This window comes from Podarcis bocagei, assembly GCF_964188305.1.
Source record: "Podarcis bocagei genome assembly, chromosome: 4".
NCBI classification, from domain to species: Eukaryota; Metazoa; Chordata; class Lepidosauria; order Squamata; family Lacertidae; genus Podarcis; species Podarcis bocagei.
Genome location: NC_138128.1, coordinates 509,550 through 529,109, shown reverse-complemented (window position 1 = coordinate 529,109; position 19,560 = coordinate 509,550). Strand labels below are relative to the sequence as shown.

At 54.7% G+C, this 19,560-nt stretch overlaps 1 protein-coding gene across 1 annotated transcript; it reads right to left on the bottom strand.

The window, feature by feature from the left end:
* Positions 1-7,451: 7,451 nt before the first annotated feature.
* LSG1 (large 60S subunit nuclear export GTPase 1) lies at positions 7,452-17,666 on the bottom strand. The gene is made up of 14 exons (XM_081190255.1): positions 17,539-17,666; positions 16,442-16,568; positions 16,242-16,362; positions 15,245-15,331; positions 14,835-14,921; positions 13,842-13,902; positions 12,781-12,960; positions 11,443-11,859; positions 11,227-11,328; positions 10,476-10,618; positions 9,880-10,004; positions 8,515-8,594; positions 8,169-8,330; positions 7,452-7,922 (listed from the first exon to the last, which is right to left on the bottom strand). The coding sequence occupies exons 1-14, from the start codon at positions 17,626-17,628 to the stop codon at positions 7,752-7,754; spliced, it is 1,953 nt and encodes a 650-aa protein (XP_081046381.1). The 5' UTR covers positions 17,629-17,666; the 3' UTR covers positions 7,452-7,751.
* Between the last annotated feature and the right edge of the window lie 1,894 nt (positions 17,667-19,560).

Below are 19,560 nucleotides of genomic sequence, written 5' to 3'. Positions count from 1 at the left end.
TGGTCTCCGCGCTGACCTGTCCTGCAAAGCTGAGGTGCATCCTCTCTCCCTTCCGCCTCCTGCTCTCTTCTGGAGCACCAGTGGCAAGGAGGTCACCTTGGATCCCTTTCCCTCGGGGAACGAAGTGGGCAAACACAGCGGCCTTTGTTTCTCCAACCCCTTAGCCAGCCTGGTCCTCTTGCCTAGCCGAGAATGCACTTCCAATAACAAACAGCGGCTTTCTTATTCTACGCCAAGTCTCCGTCGAAATGTCTTTGCAATGAAGGCGACTCCAAGCAGGGACGCATCTCACGCACGTTCCCTTGGCTGTGGCCTGCAAACTGCCCCCTGCGGACTCCCCCCCCCTTGTGCCCAGCCACCAACTGGGCTGCTCCCTGCAGAGTTTGGCCCCAAGAGGGAAAGGGAGAAGGAGCCACAGCAAGCAGTGGGTCAGCTTTCTGCCAGTGCTGATGGACAGCTATTGCCCCCTTGCCCCGTGGCACAGGGATGGAAGCTGTGGGGGCACCAGCAGCAACGTGGGTGCTGCTGCTTGAAGGCTCCGGAGGACAAGGATCAGGCGCACTGGCTGCCTCTGGGCCCCTTGCAATTAACTGCATTTAATCCAGAATGCGGCAGCTAGACTGGGGGCTGGGAACGGCCGCAGAGACCACATAACACCAGTCCTGAAAGACCTACATTGGCTCCCAGTATGTTTCCGAGCACAATTCAAAGTGTTGGTGCTGACCTTGAAAGCCCTAAACGGCCTCAAAGGCCCAGTAGACCTGAAGGAGCGTCTCCACCCCCATCGTTCTGCCCAGAAACTGAGGTCCAGCGCCAAGGGCCTTCTGGCGGTTCCCTCCCTGTGAGAAGTGAAGTTACAGGGAACCAGGCAGAGGGCCTTCTTGGTGGTGGCGCCCGCCCTGTGGAACGCCCTCCCATCAGATGTCAAGGAAATAAACAACTATTTTACTTTTAATAGACAACTGAAGTCCATCCTGTTTAGGGAGGTTTTTAATGTCTGACGCTGTATTGTTTTTAATATTTGGTTGGAAGCTGCCGAGAGTGGCTGGGGAAACCCAGCCAGATGGGCGGGGTATAAATTGAAAATGATGATGATGATGTTGCTGCTGTAGGTGTTCAGGGCCATGCCACTTCTCAGCCAGGGGTAGGACGCCCTCCTCTCAATGTGAGAGTCAGGCCATGGCACCTGTGAGCTCTCCCACCGCCTTGCCCACTGTCATTTCTGGCCTCCTGCGCCACCTGCCAACAGACTGATCCAGGAGCAGGCGAGAGACACACGCTCTGCCATTGCTCCTCCTAAGCAGCTCTCAGATCAGGATCCGGGCTTGGTTGAGGAACTGCCTGCTGTGTCTCAGCAGACCCCTGCCCAAAGAAGCAGCAGCTGGAGGGAGGGGGAGGCAGAAGAGGAAGCCATGGCAAAGCGAAGAAGCCAATGCCCTCAAGCCCTGGGCTTCCAAGGTGGCCCCCTCTTGCCACAGCCTCCAGGGCCCCAGCCGACAAAGGCTGTGAGGCTCTTGCATCCAAGGCAGGTCTCATTCTCAATTGGGGGTGGGGGATGTGAAGTGTATTTTTAATCCCCTTTTTAAAAATAATCTGTAGCCATTCATGCTTCACTCATTGATAACACACAGGTCCATGTATCCTTCAGAGCATGACAGTGCCGGTTTCTGCATTTAGCAAGTGCCGCAAGGGATCTGCCAGGATCTGGTGGATCCCTCCCCTTTGCCTGCCTTGCCCTGATGCAGAGCCAGCTTCTCTTGCAGCGGAGCAAATATCAGAGCTGGGGGGGGGGCTCTTGCCCCATAGCGGAGTAGTTGATGGGGGAACCGGCTGCTGACAGACAGACAGAGGTGTAGCTCTTTCTCCAAATTCAACACTCTGCCGGTAACTTTGGGTTAGGAGAATTGGATCAAGTATTTTCCTTAGATTGTCCCCAGCTCCCATTTTGTTTTCACCCCACTGGACTCCAGGGACTCATCTATTCCTCCTCTCCTCTTGCTCAGGGCATTGGGGAACACCCGGCTGCTTCCTTGCCTGTTTCTTTTTTCTGGGCTCTCACCGGGACCCCCCAGCCCAGGATCACTGCCTCGGGATCCCAACAGCCTCAAGTCCCCACTGGACTCTGCAAAGGGCAAAGACAAGAGGGGGGGGGTGAGCATTGTCTCATGGAAAACGTTATCTGGCTCCCAGGCCTGTATCTTATCAGGAGGGAAACCACCCACCCCACAAAGGGGAGACAAAAGGGGAGACAGAACGGACTGCGGCACAGCATGTGACTTCTCAGCAGCTGCCCCCCCCCCAAGAACTGCTCATTGTCCTGGGCCATGTGCATCCCCCCCCCTTGGGCAGGAGCCGTGTGGACTCTCAGAGAGGGCAAACCAGGGAACCCTCCCTTGGCTCCCTCGGCCCCATTGTCCAGTGGGCAGACACAATGGCCTGAGGCCGCAGGCTTGGGGGGCGGTGAGTTATCACCAGGCGTGCAGAGCTGATAAGACCCCTGTCCAGATGCAGCTGGGCCAGCTAGAGTTCTTAGTCCTTCCAGCCATCCAGCATCAAAAGGGGCCCTTCTGGACTCCCCCTGCAAGAGCGGCTGGGTGACTTGTCCACCTCCCCAATTGCACATCACATGCACCAGCACACCCTGGGCCAGCTCTGCCACCCCCCCCCCGCAAAGCTCCGTTTTGCCATTGCACAGGTGTGGAGCTCTGCCCCAGCCAGGCTCCCCTGGAACAGACCAGTTTCTTCATATGCACACCCCCCATTCAGGGGCAGAGGCTGCCTGGGGAGCCACGGCTGGAAGAGGGGAGCGAGAGGGGCAGGCCTTCATTGTGGATCCCCTGGATCTGCAGAAGGGGGCTTCAGAAACTTCTTCCCATCTCCAGTGGGAAGTCCAGGTCAGCAAGGAAGGCACAGAGGCCTGTTTTTCAGGAGGTTAGATCAAGGAAACTAACAGTCACCCCCATTCTGTGGGGTGAGGCCACACCTGGAATATTGTGTCCAGGTCTGGGCACCACAATTTAAGATGGAGGCTGACAAGTTGGAAGGTGTGCAGAGGAGGGCAACCAAGGCGATGTAGAAACTGAGAGGCATCTTCAAATCTCTCAAGAGCTGTCACATGGAAGAGGGAGCAAGCTTGTTTTCTCCCGCTCCAGAGGGTAGGACTCGAACCCATGGCTTCAAGTTACAAGAAAGATGATTTCAACTAAACATCAGGAAGAACTTTCTGACAGGTAGGAAGCCGTCTTGGTCTGACGCAATCGAAATAAATAAAAAAATTGTCCAGAAGCACCTTAGAGACCAAATTAGTTTGTTCTAGGAGGTATCTGAAGAAGTGTGCATGCACACGAAAGCTTATACCCAGAAGAAACTTAGTTGGTCTCTAAGGTGCTACTGGACAAGTTTTTTATTTCTTTCAACTTTCTGACAGCAGGAGCTCTTCCTTCACCTGTGAAACAGTCTCCCTCTGCAGGTTGTGGACTCTCCTTCCTTGGAGGTGCTTCAGCTGAGGTTGGGTGGCCCTCTGTCCTGGATGCTTGAGCTGAGATTCCTGCGCTGCAGGGGGCTGGACTAGATGACTCTGGGGGTCCCTTCCAACTCCATGATTGTATGACTAGCAAAATGGATGCCACCCACCAAGCTGCTCTGTCTGTTTCACAGTCCCCAGGCAAAGCGCAACGTGAAGATCCTGCTGAGCCGCAAGCAAAGGCCTCCCCCCCCTCGCCCCGCAACCTGCGCCCCTTCCAGAGAACCCCCCACAGCTCTGCCACGGAGGCTGCCTTGCCTGGAGACACTGGCTGGACTGTGCGCTCCCTTATCGCAATAGGAAAAGCCAATTCAGGAGGAGAACTTCCTCTCTCCAGAGAGGCTCCCGGCTGCTCCATTGTCCACTGGCCCTCGCTGCTGCTGCTGCCGGGAGGCGCTGGCCGGGACATCCATCTCTGCCGCTTGGACTGGAGGGGCCTCTTATCAGCCCGGCCTCCCAGGAGGGCATCCGGCAGGGATCGATGGGCTTCTCGCCCGCCCAGCTGCTGTGGGTGCAGAGGAGGAGGAGGAGGAAGGGAGCGGACCTCCCAAAAGAGCCCTGCAGCAGCAGCAGGATGGGGCGAAGCAGGACCTCATCCAGTCCAGCCTCCGGTTACAGTGTCCAGGCACACGCTCCAAAGGGGGAAAGCCCAGAACTGGAGCACAACAGGCTGCGATGGCGACTCCCAGAAGCCGGTCCCCATTGGCACATCGTGGAAGGAGCAGTCATCCTGGTAGCTGAGATTCTTGCACTGCAGGGGGTTGGACTAGATGAGTCCTGGGACCCCCTCCAACTCCTCCTGCTCTGGGTGTCTTTTAACAGTCAAAGTGGGGGTGGGTCTGGAAGCTAACAAAAAACAACAACAACCCATCTTTTTACTCCAGATTGATTAACAGAAGTTAGCTTTGAGGCTCATTCGCAAAGCATTCCCCTAGCACTGCAGATCTTTGTAGTTCTCTCCCGATTAATACCTAAATAAAGGTGCCCCCGTGTGGTGAAAAAGGAACCACCACAGATAGAATAGAATAGAATAGAATAGATTCTTTATTGTCATTACACAGTGCAACATTGTACAAAGTGCAACGAAATTGGATGCCATCCCTTAAAACATCAAAAGCAAAACAACAACAACAACCAAACAAACCACATTCCAGCCACACCCACACCACACCCATCAAACTCCCAGGTCACACTATCGAGTTACAGCATTCAAAAAGGCCACAGCTCTTGGATAGAAACTGTTTTTCAGTCTATTTGTCTTTGACTTGATGTTTCTATATCTCCTGCCAGAAGGCAGTAGTGCAAACAGACCGTGTCCCGGGTGAGATGAATCCTGCAGGATGTTATTTGCCTTCCTAAGACAACGGGAACCGTACAGTTCTTCCAAAGATGGGAGAGGATGACCAATAATCCTTTGGGCTGTGGTTATGACCTTCTGGAGCACCTTCCTCTCCCTAGCTGTACAACCGGAGAACCAAGCACAAATACAGTATGTAAGAATGCTCTCTATGGAGCCTCGGTAGAAGCACACCAGCAGTCTCTCACTCAGATTGTTCTTCTTTAAAAGTCTGAGGAAATAAATTCTCTGCTGGGCCTTCTTCACCAGAGCAGTGGTATGTGCGCTCCAAGTCATGCCCTGATCGATAGCTACTCCCAAAAACCTGAATTCCGCCACCCTCTCTACCCGTTCCCCGTCGATATACAAGGGCTGAATGTCCGCCTTTTTTTTCCTGTAATCCACCACCAATTCCTTGGTCTTAGCCGTATTAAGAGCCAGATTGTTCTCTCCACACCAAACACAGAGCCGCTCCACCTCGTCCCGATAGGCGGACTCATCCCCTCCTGAAATGAGCCCTACCACCGTAGTGTCATCAGCAAACTTGATGATTTTGTTGCTGGAATAGATGGCTGTACAGTCATACGTATAGAGAGTGTAGAGCAGGGGACTCAACACACAACCCTGTGGTGAGCCGGTGTTAAGGCTAAGGGCTGTGGACATGTGTGACCCTACTCTAACCCTCTGAGAACGTTCTGACAAAAAATCCAAAACCCAGAGACAGGTGGAGTTGGAGAGTCCAATCGCCTCTAGCTTGGACACCAGTCTATGGGGGAGGATAGTGTTAAAAGCAGAGCTAAAATCCACAAACAGCAGCCTCACATAACTCCCCGGCTGCTCCAGATGGGACAGAGCAGCATGGAGAGTGGTATTGATGGCGTCTTCTGTGGATCTATTTGCTCTGTATGCAAACTGGTAGTTGTCAAAAGTTGATGGAAGACAGGAAATAATGTGACGGCGCACCAGTTTCTCAAAACACTTCATGATGATTGGAGTCAGTGCAACTGGTCTATAGTCATTCAAACTACTGATTGTGGATTTTTTAGGCAGAGGGACAATAGTTGACGACTTCAGGCAGGGTGGGATGCTTCACCACAGATGCTTCCTAGTGGCTAAAATAGGCAGCCACAGTTTTTGCAGCAGGAATGTGATTTAGGCAAAGAATTGCCCACAAGTGAGAAATGGGAAGAGATTCCCAAGATTGCTGTTAGATAGTTCTGTTTTTAAAAATGGAAGCATCGGTTTCCCCCCCAGAACGCGCCCCCCAGGCACATGTTAAAAAGGGGACAATGCTGCCCAGTCCCCCATCTCCTTGCGGCCCCCACCCTCTGCACTGACACTCCCTCGCTTGCAGAAAAGTGCTTCTTAAAACTGCCCCCCAAATAGCCTGGCGTACGTAACCCCCTGGCGAGGGAACCCAGAACCAGCTCCCTCCTCCGGCTTCCCAGGACAAGCCCCCTGCCAGTCTGGCCTGCAAAGGCAACTGGGAGCAGCTCCAAAAAGAAAAAAACCCTGCTCATTTGAAAAACAAAACGCTCTTCCCCCTCTGATGGACCTCAGTAACATGTCACCACTGCGACCACCCCACAAATTCCCACTAGGCTGAAAAGGGAAAGGAACTGCCAGCAGCAGCAGCATCTGCCACAAGCCCTGATGCCCCTCCATATCCCATGCCCATGCCAGGCAGCCAAGGAGAGAACTTGCAGAAGGCATTTTCCCCCACAGCAAGGAAGGAAGGGGGCTTCCAAGGCAGGTTTGCCCTCCTGGCCCCTGAGCATCAATGGTGGGGCCCTGCTGCCCACAAATTCAAGCAGGGCTGCAAGGATTGTTTGCGCACCCAAATCCCCCCCCCCCACTGCACAAGCCTCAGCCTTCAGCACCCTCTCCTGCTGGAGAAGGGCTGAGTCTCCTCCAGCCGTAGAGAGATGCATCGTTCCTCTTCCTTTGCTGCTGCCCAAAACACCCATCATCCCAGAATTGCAGAGTGGGACCCCCAACGGCCATCTAGTCCAGCCCCCTGCAATGTAGGAATCCCAGCTAAAGAATCCCTGACAGATGGCCATCCCACTGCTGCTTTAAAACCCCTGAGGAAGGAGAGCCCACCCCTCCTGAGAGAGACGGTTCTCCTGTTTAGCAGTTCGCACCGCCAGAAATTTATTCGGGGTGTTTAGTGGGAATTTCCTTTTTTGCCATTGGAATCCGTTGGGAGAAAACCATCTGGCTCTGGAGGTGTCCCTCTCCCAGCTGGAGGGCCCAGGACCCCTGGCAGGTTGCAAAAGAGTCTGGGGGGAAAGGCTGGGTGGCAGAGGGAGCCCTTTTCACAGGCCAAAAAGAAAGAACTTGAAGTCCTGCCCGGAAGCCAGGCGGGAATGGGCAGTGCCCAGAAAGGAGCCCTTTCAGGCTGGCAAAGCAGAATCAGAGCTTCCCTCTGAGAAGCCTTGGAACGGCTGTTTCTCAAGGGTCCTGGAAACAGTGGCTGCGAGGGGGTCTGGTGCCATTGGGGGGGGTGTCAGAAAGTGCACCTGAATGGTCAGGGCAGGACAGGGTCGCATCTTGATCTACCTGCCACACTTGCAGAAAGACAATGATGGCAAAGGTAAGAAAAATTTATTGCCAGCAAGTGGAAAACGGCCTCCTGCTCCAGGCTTGGGCCACGAGGTGAAGTGGGTGCCAAGCTCCTCCTCCTCCTCCTCCTCTTCCAGGCACTTTGACCAGAGAGCCTCACAGGGCCGGAGCGCCTCTCCTTGGTCAGGCCCGCCAAGGGACAGTCCCCTGTATGGGGAGGGGGGAGTCCAGCCCCCGGGCTCAGCCACAGGGGCGGGGCGCCTCTTCTTGCCTCTCTTCTCTGGTGGAGGTGAGATCCTGCCCAGAGAGGGGCAGAGGCGCACAGAGTCAAGCCTCCAGGTGTTTCGTGATGCGGCGGATCTTCTCCTTCTTGTTCCTGTTGCCGTGCTTCTTCCAGGGTTTGCCTCGGGCGTCCTCGGCGCCGGTCGCGGAAGAGGGGCCTCCCGCTCGGTTGCCCATCAGGCACTGGCTGCCTCTGGTCAGGGCCCGGACGTTCTCCTGGGAGAAAGAGGCAGGCCGTGTCAAAGGGGAGCCTCCAGGTGACATGGGGGGCACAGGCCCACCTGGGGAGCCAAGAGGCCAAGTTGTGTGGGCAAAGAGGAAGGGAGGGGGCAGCCCAAGAGGCCAAGCAGGATTTGACCAGGTGCACTATATTTCACCCAAGCAGGCGTCGGAGCAGAGCAGGTGCCTGGTTTGTCGTCCGTCCCCCCCGCCCCCCCTGCATGCATGCCCACAGCCCCTGACCTGGTGGAAGAAGGAAGAGTCCACCACATTCTCGATCTGCTTTGCTCTGGGGCTCCTGCCAGGCAGCCCCCCGGCCTTGCTCTGCAAGGGGCATCTTTCGTGACGCAACTGGAAGTCCTGGGGGTCAGTGCCAGGAGGCGGGTGGCAGTACAGCAGCTTGCCCTGTGAGAAAATGGGGGGCGGGGGGAGAGGTAGGCAGCAGGAGAGGGAGAAAGTCAAGACATGGAGAAGGTAAGGATTCCATCTCCCCCCCCCCCCCAGGACACATTGATTTACTCCATTTCCAGCCCGCTCCCCTTCCTCCTGAGAGCCTTGAGGCGGGGGCTCAGGAGTCCCCAGCACTTACACAGACGTAGTCCTTCAGCACATAGCGGGCCGAGCGGGGCTGATCGGGCTGCCCATGATCCGTCATGAAGCCTCTCATGTCTTGGGCCAGGAGGAAGGAAAGAGACAAGGGACTTTTTAGCTTAGAGAAAAGGCAAGTATCAGGCGACATAATAGAAACCTATAAAATGAGGCATGGCATGCAGAACACAGAAAAGGTGTCTTCCCTCTCTCCTAACACCAGAACTCAGGGGCATCCCATGAAACTGAAAGGACCGTTCAGGACCGATAAAACAATCTCCTTCTTCACGCAGCACAGAGTGAAACCCTGGAACTCCCTGCTGCAGGAGGCAGCGATGACCACCCACTTGGACAGCTTTACAAGAGGATTCGATGAATTCATGGAGGAGACGCCGATCGAAGGCTCCTGGCCACAGCCATTACGTGCCACGTCCACGGCTGAAGGCAGCCATGCTTCTGAATACCAGCTGCTGCTGCTGCTCTAGTGCTCACGTTCTGCCCCCTGGCTCCCCATTGTGGGCATCTGGGTGGCCCCTGGGAAAAGAGGCTGCTGGGTGAGACAGGTCCCCTTGGGCTTGATCCAGCTGCAGGCTCTTCTGGTGTTTGTGGGGAGAGGGCAGGGCAGGCTGCCACAGAAATGAGCCGGAGCAGCTCTGGCAGACAAAGGGCTCTCTGCGCCAGGGGATTCTGTGCCAACGCCTAAGCGCTGCTGGAAAGGGTTCTCTTCCACCAGGCCTATGCAGACGGCTAAGACATCCCGTGGTCCACTTTTAACTTTGTAATAATAATAATAATGATAATTTATAACCCGCCCTTCCTAGCCAAGACTGGGCTCAGGGCAGCTAACACCATATATAAAAACAATTGAATGAAATACAGCTTAAAAAACAAGATTAAAATACAACATTAAAACATTAAAATGCAGCCTCATTTCAGTGGAAACTCAAAAACTTTTTGGGGGATAAAAACATCAAGCCTTCACCAAGGCTAACTATCCAGACTGGTCCTACATGGGCCAGAAAAAAGCCAGGAAGTCCCCAAATAGGAGTTCCAACACAGAAGGAGAAAGGAAAAAAGAAAGAAGAAAGAGGGGGAGGGAACCAAATTGATTCCAAGCCAAAGGCCAGGCGGAACAACTCTGTCTTACAGGCCCAGCGGAAAGAAATCAGATCCTGCAGGGCCCTGGTCTCAGTAGACAAACAGACAGGATCTTTAGTGTTCCGTTTTATGTTTTGTTGAGACAACGCTATAGAGAAGTTACTTTTCTAAATCCATAATCAAGTCAGCCCTTCCTGGGCCTAAGGAGGAGCAGCCCCTCGGAGGGAGCCAAACCCCAGCGGCAGCCCCTCGCAGGGCGGCAACTCACATCCGTAGGCCGTCAGCAGCTCCTCGGACGTGGGCGGCCGATCGGGCGGCTCGTCCTCTCGAGGCCGGATGATGTTGATCCCGTAGGTGGCCTCCAGGACCGGCCGGGGGATGCGCTGGCAGACGTGGGCCAGTGAAGGAGCAAGCGGTGGGGAGGGGGGGAGAAGGGTGCCCAAAGCGAGACCAGGCCCCCCCCCACCTGGGCAGCTGCCCTCCTCACCCCCCAAAACAGCTCTTTCCCTTGCAATTGAGGCTGCCTCTCTCTGCCCTGCCCCTCTGCTGCATATGGAGGGGCATTTTCCTGAAACGGCAGCAAATCAGGAGATGCCCTGTCTTTGTGAAGGGGAGCAGGTGCAGCTGCCCATCTCCTGCCCGTCTCAGTTTGAACAAGTGCCCTTCCCAGCAAAGCTACCCAAAGGCAACTGAGGGGAACTCAAGGCGACTAGAAAGCCCCCACCCCAATATAGCCAACTCCTGTCTGGGGCAGGGCTGAAGCTGAGGACCCCTGGCCAGCCTTGGCTGCTCTGCAGATGGAGAACTGACTGAGATTATTCCCACCCACCCACCCCCACACCCCAGAAAAAAGCAAAGGATATGAGAGAGACGGGGGGAACGTGGTCCCTCATCTGGTCGATGGGCAAGATCCCGCTGCAGATCATTTCCGCCTTGGTGGAGACGAAGGAGGGCATCACCAGGCCAGGGCAGTCGCAGAGGCAGAGGGCCGGATCCACGTACAGCGTCTACAGGGGGGCGGGAACAGCAGAGGCGCTCAGCTCCGGCTCCCCTCAGGTACCAGCCCCCTAGAGCCCAGAGCAGGTAGCTATGGAGGACCAGCGCCAAGCAGGGCGAGAGCAGCTGGGGCCGCCGGAAGCTCCTGGCCCGGCTCCCATGCTGCGCCCACCACTCCCTGGGGGCTCTCCTTGCCCCCCCTCCAGCTCCTGCTCTGCTTCTTAAGGTAAAATCAAAAACTGGAAGGTGCCTTGGCAGCAAGCAAGGAGGAGGGCAAGGCCAGGATGAGAGGCCGGCAGGACTCCGGACTCCTTGCAGGAGGGGGCACAAGCGCAGGAGTCCAGGAAGAAGGCAAGAGCAGAGACTCTGGGGCCCACCCCACCCCCACCCACTGCCCTCCTAACCTGCTCCTAGGAGATGGGGAGGTCTATGGGGCTGGGGCCACGTCCACTCTGCCACAGCTGGAATTTCCCCGAAGGCGAGGGAGCTGCCCTGGCAGGTGCAGAGAACTTCCTCCCATGGAAGTGGGGCCCCCTGCAGGACTGACCCCTGCCCCTCCCGGCCTGGCAGCAGCAGCAGCAGCAGCCATACCCTCCACAGCCGGTCAGCCAGGCAGTACCTGGAAGTGCTTGGTGTGACCCGGCGTGGCCGACACAGAGACCTTCTTCTTGCCCAGGATGGTGTTGATGGTTGAACTCTTCCCAACGTTGGGGTAGCCCACCTAGGGAGAGGAAGGGAGGAAGCGGCTGGCATAGAGGCAGGCCTGGCCCACCGGCTCCTCCCTGCAGCACCAGAGGGACAAGCAGCCCGGCTCCAAGTCGGTCCCCCAACTCACCAGCCCAACAGTGACTTCGCCTTCCCTGACCTTCCTCCCAGAGTGAACCGTCCTCAGGATCTCCAGGAGTTCCTCCTTTTGCACTAAGCGGCTGCTGTTCCTGAGCGGCTGGCCCTGAGGGGGTCCTGCTGCCCTCGGGCTCTGGGGGGGATCAGTCCTGCTTTGCCCCACGGACCCAACAGGGGCTCTGCTCTCCTCGTCTTCAGAGCAGGTCAGCCAGGCGTCCTCCTCCTCCTCCTCTTCCGCACAGTCCTCATAGACGTCGCTGTCTTCCTCTTCGCTGCTGCCGGGCTCTTTGTTCCCAGGAGGCCACGAGAGAGCACCGGGTCCCCTTTCCACGTGGCGGCTTGAGGTCTGCATCTCCTCCTCACTGGAATGGTCCTCGTCCAGGCCTGGCTCTTGCGCAGCTTCTGACCCCTGAGCAGATGGGACAGAATTCAGGGCAGGTGCCTCTGCCTGCAGGCTCAGCAGAACACAGCCGCCCCTGACACTGGTTTTCATTAAGCAAGTCTGGAATCGCACCTCTTGCAGCGGCACCAAAAAGGCTGGCTATCAGAACTAAACATTTGGAATGCAGAAGCACAAAACACAGAATGGCTGTTACCCGGAAGGTGGAGCTAGCTTGTTTCCTGCTGCTCCAGAGGGTGGGACCCGAATCAATGGATTCAAACGGCAAAAAAGGAGATTCTGACTCAACGTCAGGAAGAACTTTCTGGTGGTAAGAGCCGTATGACAGTGGAACAGTCTCCCTTTCCTCCACTGGAGGTTTTTCAGCAGAGCTGAGGTTCCCGCCTGTCAGGGGTGCTTCAGCTGAGATTTCTGCATTGCAGGGGGCTGGAGAGGATGGCTCCTGAGATCCCTCTCTTCTCACTCTCTGATTCTATGAAATACCAACCAGTGCCTGCCTGATCACCTCCCTCTGGAGGCCGAAGGAAAATCCACAGGTACATGAAGCCCAGCTTGGAAGGGAGAAGAACGGGGGGCTAGAGCCACCTCCCCCGTCCTGGTGCCCTCCAGATCTTCTGGGTGCTGGGCTGGAGGCCGACTGTGACAGAACCGGCTCACCGCTTATGCCCCATGGAGGTTAAAGTGGAGCCCCACTGCTTATACCCCATGGAAGGCTGAGCTTCTCCTGTGTTGCAGGACGTCTGGGGAGCTTTCAAGAGCCTGAGGACTTCTCTTCCACAGAAAGTGTTTTGACCCTGGGAGTATTTGCAAGGAAAGGATCCTGCGTGCCCAGGGGCAGGAAGGCTCTTTGGAAAAGCCAAAGCCTTGAGCGCTGCCCCTGTGGAAGCTGCTCCCTCCGCCCCGGCCGCTTGCCCCCGAGGCGTCTGCTACCTGAGAGCTGTCCTCCGCCAAGCGCCTGGCCTCCTCCAGGGCAGACCAGAAGACCACGCGGACCCCTTCGTCCTGGAAGAAGCGGGCCCAGGCGCAGCGCTGCTCCTCACTCAGCAGGTCGGCCTTGTTGAGCAGGAGGAGGTTCTCCTTCTCGGGGCTGATCTCTTTGGCGTAGCATTCCTGGGAGGAGAGGCAAGGCGGGGAGGCAGCAGAATCACCCTCCAGGCTCAGGGGAGAAGAGCCCTGTGGGGGGGGTCCTCTCTCCCTGCAATGGGCGACCTCCGTCCCAGGGGCCTCCTGAGGCCTCCCTGCATGGCCAAGCCCCACCCTCCCCCCACTCCACAACAACTGGGCCCATGGGAGAGATGCAGGGAATGCCCATGCAGAGTGGCAGGCCAAAGCGGCTGGCTGGGCATCTTTGGGACGTCCGGCGATTGACAGGTGGGCCCCTCTGTCCCCCCTGGAGGGTGCCTTGCACTATTTAAGGGTGTTTGGGAGATTCTCCTTTCCTGGGGTGGGACGAGGGGCTGGACTAGATGGGCTTCTCAGGTCCAGAATGCTCACCTTCCCCTACCCCCAGATGCTGGGGAAGGACAGGAGCTCAGAGGCAGAGCACTGGCTTTGCAACCGAGGTCCCAACCATCTCCTTCAGTATAAGGACTGGGACTGCCCTGACTGGAAGCCTGGAGAGCCGCTGCTGCCAGCCAGTGTAGACACTAGATGGACCAAGGGTCTCACCCAGGATAAAACAGCCTCCTGTGCTCCTGAAGAGTCTGGGCAGAGTCGGGGCTTGCTTGGCACACAGCAACATAGGAAGCTGCCTCATCCTGAGTCACACCCCGGTCCATCTAACTCAGTATTGCCCGCACTGACTGGCAGCAGCAGCAGCTCTCCAGGCTTCCAGGCAAGGGACTCTCTCCCAGCCCTCCCAGGAGATGCCATCGGCGATCTAGCCTGGGAGCTGCAGCACAGAGCAAGGGCCCAACTGAGCAGGGAACAGGACAAACCCCCACCCTGAGCAGCTGCCCAGTAAATCCCGCTCCCCGGCCCGCTTCACCTACCAGATCGTGGCATCGGAAGAGAAGGGGGTTTCTGGCATCCACAATCTGAACCACAATATCACTGCAAGAGGAAAGGGAAGGGGCGGCTGCTTCACTGGCCACTAGCTCCCCCCTCGCCTCAGTCAGGGAGGAGGAGCCCAGGTTGGAGAGACAACCATTGCAATAATAGCATGTAGCTATTCAGATGGGGGAATCCCAGCTCCAGCACTTCAGGCCCTGGCAAGGGCTTTTGCGGCCAGAAGGCATCTCTGCTGCCTTCACACGGAGGCCTCTGGAACAAGATTCTTTTTCTTTTTAATAGGTTTAGTTTGAGATGTATAAATTGAAAATTTAATTTTGGATATCAAATCCAAAATTAAATTTTCAATTTATACATCTCAAACTAAACATTTTACATAATACCATATATCCTATGACTTTCTCTCCTTCTCCTTCCATGGTTCATTTTACTTCATTCCTGCATATTTTACTGTAACCATTTTAGTCAATTCTCCTACTTCATTTAAACAGTAACCACACTGTGGAATTTACCTTAATGCTGCCAGCGTCTTTAGCTGTACACGGTTATTTTCCAAGTACTCAGCAAAGATTTGCCACTCCTCTTTAAAGAGACGTTCTTCTTGCTCTCTTATTCTATATTTTAAACCTGCTCATTCTGCAAATTCTATCATCTCAAGCTGCCAGTCCTCCGTATTTGGGCCCTCCCTCACTTTCCATCTGTGGGCTAACAAAACTCGAGCCGCCATTGTTGCATACATAAATATTTTTTTCTGACACCTGGGAACTTCAGTCTGAACTATTTATAACAGAAAGGCCTCTGGACCTTTTGGGAATGTTGTTTTAAACATGCTTTTCAACTCACTATGAGTCCTTTCCCAATATTCTTTAACCTTTTCCCATGTCTCTGGAACAGGATTCCAACCCATTCCCACCAGCAGCACCAGCAAGCGGCTTCCCAGCGAGGGAGAGCCACAGGGCAAGGTCCATCTTTACCTTCTTTCAAGGACTCGCCACAGCTGACGCCAAAAATCCAGATTCCGCTCAAATGGGGTCAAAATGAGTTTCTGTTCTTCCTCCAGACTGGAATGGAAGGCAGGAAAGGAGGAAGTAGGAGAGTGTTAGAGGCCAGGATAATCACAGGTCAGAGGTTTCTGATCTGAACTAACAGCTTTCTAACTGAGGCAACAGCATTCAAGAGTAAGGCGTACTGAACCGCCCGCTGAATATTGCTGCTGCCCCGGTGGGCTTCTGGATCCCTGCTCACACTGGCTCATGGCTCCACCCTGTGAAAATCCTCGACAGAAAGAAACCTGAGATGTTGTGCTCCCAGGTGGGGCCAGGGAAAATGAAAGCCCCCAGAGGCCCAGGCCCCCCAAGAGGAAGCAGCAGCAGGGGCCACTTACCGGGCGAGCCGCCTCCTCCACTCCAGGAAGCTGTCTCTTTCTGCTTGGTTCAGCATCTCAGGACTGGTCCGCTTGTCCCAACGTGGCCTGCTCTCACCAGTCACAGGAAGTCATCAGCAAAGGCAGATTATGGGTTTTATTAGTATGGGAGGTGGGTGGAGGGAAAGAGATTTCATGCTTTGCAGAGCTTACCTCCCAGCAGATATCAGGATAGTGAAATTCCACGGTACCATAAATTCTTGCTTCCCTAAAGCATCTGCAGTTTGTTTCAGGACAGCAGCAACACACACACACACACCCTAGTTTGGTCTGTGGTAGGCTCCAGACATAATATTCTTTGTGTATTTTTACTTTTGCTTCTATATTGAGCCAACTGCTCTCCACAGAACTATCATGTTCACTCTCTCAGAAGTCTGTACAGGTGCATGTAAGGACACATCTTATATTTCTATTGTTTTAAGTTGTTTTTAATATTGTTTATAAAGCTGTATCCCACCCTGCAACCGAAGAGTGAAGGGTTGGTAATAAACAAACAAATGATAATTACGGTAAGTCACTCTTTCCTTGTTTCCCTTTCTATTGCATCCATTCTTTTTGATCCAAGTCACAGGATTCAATTCCTACATCCCAATCACAGGAGTCATCCCACCAAGCCTGAGCTTAGCTTAGCAAGCCACATTTCACTTTCTTGTAGTAAGTGGTCAAGCTCATATTTTCCATACTCTGCTCATTAGCACAGAAATATCAAAAGCCATGAATATTATGTACTCTTTTACAGCTTTGACTGCAAACACCATTTTCAAACCAGAGAGATCTCTTGCCATTACAACCACACTACAGCTTGTGTCTCTCTGGTTCTTCCCACTCTCATGTTTTGTGTGGCACAGAAATGCTACTAAACCAGCAGCACCCTCAGGCTGCAACTAACACAGGGGATGTGGGTGGCAGCACAGAACGTGAAAGGTCACCAGCACCCTGAACTCTGCGACAGACTCACCTTCTCGGGATGCACAAGAAGTGCTTGTTCTGCTCGTGCAGCTCTTGGATCTTCCGGGTCTCTTCCGTCGTCAGCAAACCAGTCCGAGCCTCAGGAGGAACAATCTTGATGTTCAGCTTCTCTGCAGAGCAACAGAAGCTGTCAAGAGCAGCAAAAGTGTCAGGATATGGAACACAGGAACATCCTCGCCAAGGACTCACCTGCCACAAATTCGGTTCCTGCCAGCTCAGCAGTAGCCAAGAACTCCTCCAGCGAGTTCTGCTCGGTGACGGACTGAAGGTTTAGCCGCCCCCAGTCGTACCCGTCGTTCAATTCGCTGGTGTGCAGCTGTGAGGGAAGAGCAGAGCAATTGAACCCCCTCGCCAGGCCAGCTGCAGGGCCCACCTAGGCCAGCATCATGTTACCAGAAACACCTGGCCAGATGTTTCCAAGAAGCTTCTGGGCAGGGCAAGATGGCTGCCGCCGCCTGTTCTCCAGTGCTGCCTTGGCACAAGGAGGCTCTGCTTTAGCTGCTTTCCAGACACGGGATGCTGCCTCCCACTGCGAAGGGGTGGCAGCAGCAGCAGCAGCTCTTCAGTGTTTCAGATGGGGGGGCAGTTGATTCCCGCCCCCCCCCCCACCTGGAGATGCTGCTGGGGGCTGAGCCTGGGGCAGTCTGCATGCACGTGGCCCAGGAGCAGAAAAGGGGGCCTGGGAGTGGCAGGGGGTGAGGGGGGCAAGCAGGGCTCCCATCCCCACCTCCTCCTCCTCCTCAAGCCTCCACTACTCATGGCTGAGCTGCAGGGAGCAGGAGGAGGGGAGGGGGGAGAGAGACTTTCTGTTTTTATGCTTTATTAGCTGAAACATTGTACAAAAGAAATAAGCAGTAATTGTTAAAAACAAAATAAAGAATACCAAATAAACAATCATTTGTTCCTAAATTGCTACTGTATTTGCTTTGTACATCATTCTGACCACCGATCTTCCCATTATGCTCTCCAACTGGATTTCTTGAATACGCGCCTCACTTTATTTTCTCCATATTATTTAACTTACTTCATGTTTTATAAAATTATCCTATTTGCATACAGAAGCTCAATCAGGACCTGCCAACCGAGTCACGTTTCGACCATGTTCTTTGACACAGACTTTGCATGGGCTCCTAGTGAGGGGAGCTTCCGGGGAGGCGGGCGATCCCACCCAGCGGAGCCTCCCTGCTCGGGCGCAGTCTACCTCTGCCGCAGCCCGACCCAGGGCAGCCTCAGCCCGCCTCGCAGGGAGTCCGGAAAGGGTCCCCCGGGCCCCTCCCCGCACTCACCCAGCCCTCCGCCGCCCGGCGGCCCCCGCGGCGCTCCCGCATGAGCGCCCGGCCCAGCCCCGCCGCCGCCGCCGCCTTCTTCTTGCCCATGATGCCGCCGCTGCTCGGGGCCCCGTGGGCCACCAACCGGAAGGGGACTGCGCTTGGCGGGACTCCTTCCGCGTCACGTGGCCGGGCTGAGCCAGTAGGAGGGCGCGGCCGGGCGCGTCGCGGAGGAGGCTCCGGCGGGAACCTCCGGCGGCGAGCTGCGGTTCCGGGCGGCTTCCCCCGCGCGCCGCCAGGGGGCGCCAGAGCCGCGGGGAACAGGCGGGGAGGGCGAGGGGCATCTAGTCCACCCCTGCCAGGCAGGACAGAGGGCGGCCAGGGAAGGAGGGTCCAGCCCCTCCACTGCCCCACAGCACCACCCGCATCCACTAGGACACTCAGCCTCTTTTCTTTCTTTTTTTTCCAAGATATTTATTGAAAGTTTTTAAGATATAACAAAAAATGAAAAATAAACATACAAAATAAAAAACAATTAAAAACACACATTAATTTTCAATAACATAACTTCCGTACACTTATTTCCTCAGACCTCCTCACACCTCCCCTCCTTGTATTCCAATTCAGTTTGTTCAGCAAATCCTTACCATTAAACTTTTGCCCATTTATAATCTTTTTTTCATGTCTCCTAAAGCATTACAGCTGGAAACCGCTTAGTTTCTATCCAACATCCTTCTAACATTCATTAATTTTACAATATTTCTGTAAATATGCTTTAAATTTCCTCCAATCTTCTTCCACCGACTCTTCTCCCTGGTCTCGGATTCTGCCAGTCATTTCAGCCAATTCCATGTAATAATAATAATAATAATAATAATTTTTTATTTATACCCCGCCCTCCCCAGCCAAGGCCGGGCTCAGAGCGGCTTACAAGCAATAATAAAAACAAGATGAGTGATTACAACTTAAAAACAAAAATAAAATACAACATTAAAATAATGGAACATTAAAATATTAAAATGGAGCCTCATTGCAGGAGAAGGAAAAGAAAAAAGAAAAAGGGGCGGAGGGAATCAAATTGGCTCCAAGCCAAAGGCCAGGCGGAACAACTCTGTCTTACAGGCCCTGCCGAAAGAGATCAGATCCTGCAGGGCCCTGGTCTCATGAGACAGAGCGTTCCACCAAGTTGGGGCCAGTGCTGAAAAGGCCCTGGCTCTGGTTGAAGCCAATCTAACTTCCTTAGGGCCTGGGACCACTAGGGTGTTGTTATTTATGGACCTTGAGGCTCTCCGTGGGGCATACCAGGCGAGGCGGTCCCGTAGGTATGAGGGTCCTAGGCCGTGAAGGGCTTTAAGGGTCAAAAGCAGCACCTGAAATCTGACCCTGTACTCCACTGGGAGCCAGTGCAGCTTGAAAAGCACTGGATGAATATGCTCCCATGGCAGAGACCCTGTGAGGAGCCTCGCTGCAGCATTCTGTACCCGCTGGAGTTTCTGGGACAGCTTCAAGGGCAGCCCCGCGTAGAGCGAGTTACAGTAGTCAAGCCTGGAGATGACTGCCGCATGGATCACTGTGGCCAGGTCGGGGCGGGAAAGGTAAGGGACCAACTGCTTGATGCGGCGAAGGTGGAAAAATGTCGCCTTGGCTGTTGCTGTGACTTGCGCCTCCATGGAAAGGGAGGCGTCAAGGATTACACCCAAACTCTTAACGGAAGGCAATGGCACTAATTGGGCCCCCGCAAGAGAAGGGAGTTGGTCCCTCATCCCCATGCTATCCCGACCTAGCCATAGGACCTCTGTCTTCGAAGGATTTAGTTTCAATCGGCTCCCACGAAACCATCCAGCCACAGCTTCCAAGCATCTGGTCAGTGTGTAAGGGGCCGAGTTGGTGTGGCCATCCATCAGTAGATAGAGCTGAGAGTAGTCCATCACTGAGCCTCTTTTCCAGCTGGGGGCCGGTCCACTGTCCCTCGGACCTTGTGGGGGCCGGACTAGATTTTGAAGGGGGAAAATGAACGCATTCCTCTGCCCCACAAATAAC